The sequence below is a fragment of the Eupeodes corollae genome, chromosome 2, assembly GCF_945859685.1.
Source record: "Eupeodes corollae chromosome 2, idEupCoro1.1, whole genome shotgun sequence".
Classification (NCBI taxonomy): Eukaryota; Metazoa; Arthropoda; class Insecta; order Diptera; family Syrphidae; genus Eupeodes; species Eupeodes corollae.
Genome location: NC_079148.1, coordinates 142,626,130 through 142,627,807, shown reverse-complemented (window position 1 = coordinate 142,627,807; position 1,678 = coordinate 142,626,130). Strand labels below are relative to the sequence as shown.

The window sequence follows — 1,678 nt, the reverse complement described above, 5'->3', positions numbered from 1 at the left end:
TGGATTCAAGTCTGAAAACCACAAAATAAATGCTGGTGTGCCACAGGGGTCTGTTTTATCCCCAACACTCTTTCTCATTTTTATTAATGATCTCTTGTCTGCAATATCTAATCCAATACATTGTTTCGCTGACGATAGTACTCTTAACTTTTCATATTCGTTTTCAGATTCACACCCCTCTTCTTCGGATGTGGAACTGCAACGACAAAATATGATAAGCTCATTGAACTCCGACCAAAACAGCATTGTACAATGGGGAATAAGAAACCGCGTGGAATTTAATGCTTCGAAAACGCAATGCTGTCTCGTATCGTTAAAGCGAAATATACCCCCCCCCTGCCATTATCCATAAATGGCACTCACTCTATTGTACCGTTATTTTAATGGTTTATGCTCTAGAGAAATAGCCAGCTGCATTCCTCCCCTTAAACAGTTCAACCGTAATACTCGCGCTTCTAGGAATGCTCATCAATATATCCTCGAGCCCAACTTCGGTGCCGTACTAGGTGAATGTGGAATGCCTTGCCACGCTCTGTCTTTCCCAGCTATTGCAATATTCAGGAATTCAAAACCAATTTGCACCGACATCTCCCTTCAAACCCTCTCTCCCTTTCTTAGTGCTCACACTGTGTCTACATAATAAGGGTAATATATCCCTTTGAGTGTGCGCTTATTATAAAAAAAAAACATAAGATCTCGAAAGAAATGATGCCTTATATCGATGTGCTTTGAAACTGCGTGATAAACGTTGTTTTTAGATATGTTTATTGCCTCTTGTTATCGCATTGCAATATAAGTTCTTGATTCCAATTAATTAGTTCTCGCAATAAAGATTGAAGCCAAAGTGCTTCTTGAGATGTTGAGGCTAAGGCCATATACTCAGCCTCTGTGGTGGAGAGAGCGACAGTAGGTTGTTTCTTTGCATTCCACGAAATAAGTCCTCCTTGGTATTTAAAGAGATAACCTGTAGTTGATTTTCTGTCATCTGAGTCACTAGCCCAGTCAGCTTCCGAAAATCCTTCTAAACATCCTTCAATGTCTCGAGTGTATTCTAGCTTGTAATTTTGTGTTCCTTTTATATAACGGAAAAGTCGTTTAAACGCTATCCAATGAGATTTTGAAGGATTTATTATTAAATCTTGATAAAGCCCCACTGTTAAGGATAAATCTAGGCGACTTACTTGAGCTGCATTTAAAATGCTTCCAATAGCTTCTTGATATGGAACGGTTTTCATGTAATCAGTTTCGTGTTTGCTTTGTTGATGTGTTTCTTTTATAAGCTTTTGGTTAATATCTAAGCTTGTGGATACCGGATTACAATCCTCCTTATTGAATCGCTTGAGAATTCTTTAAGTATGTCCGTTGGTCTATCCATAACTTTCCGTTTTCTCGATCACGAGTTAATTGCATACCGAGCACAAATTTAGCTTCTCCAAAATCTTTTCTTTCTCTTTTTCTTTGACAATTCTTTTTTCATCTTTGTTATTTGTAAAAATCAGTAAGTCGTCTACGTAAATAGCAACGAAAGTTTTATCTGTGCCGTTCGTCTTGTAATAAATACACGGAAGGGTTTTTGATTGTTTAAGTCCAATTTTCTTTAAAGTTTCATCCAATTTCTTGTTCAAACTCTTCTAGCTTGTTTGAGACCGTACAGTGACTTCTTGAGCTTACATACTTT

The 1,678-nt window shown here is 37.6% G+C and overlaps 1 protein-coding gene across 1 annotated transcript; it reads right to left on the bottom strand.

The window, feature by feature from the left end:
* Positions 1–764: 764 nt before the first annotated feature.
* On the bottom strand, positions 765–1,235 carry LOC129945276 (uncharacterized). The gene has a single exon (XM_056054934.1). It carries the CDS (start codon positions 1,233–1,235, stop codon positions 765–767), a length of 471 nt encoding a protein of 156 aa, XP_055910909.1.
* Between the last annotated feature and the right edge of the window lie 443 nt (positions 1,236–1,678).

Coding starts and splice junctions, on each gene's coding strand:
- LOC129945276 (XM_056054934.1), bottom strand. CDS start 1,235: ATGAAAACCGTTCCATATCAAGAAGCTATTGGAAGCATTTTAAATGCA.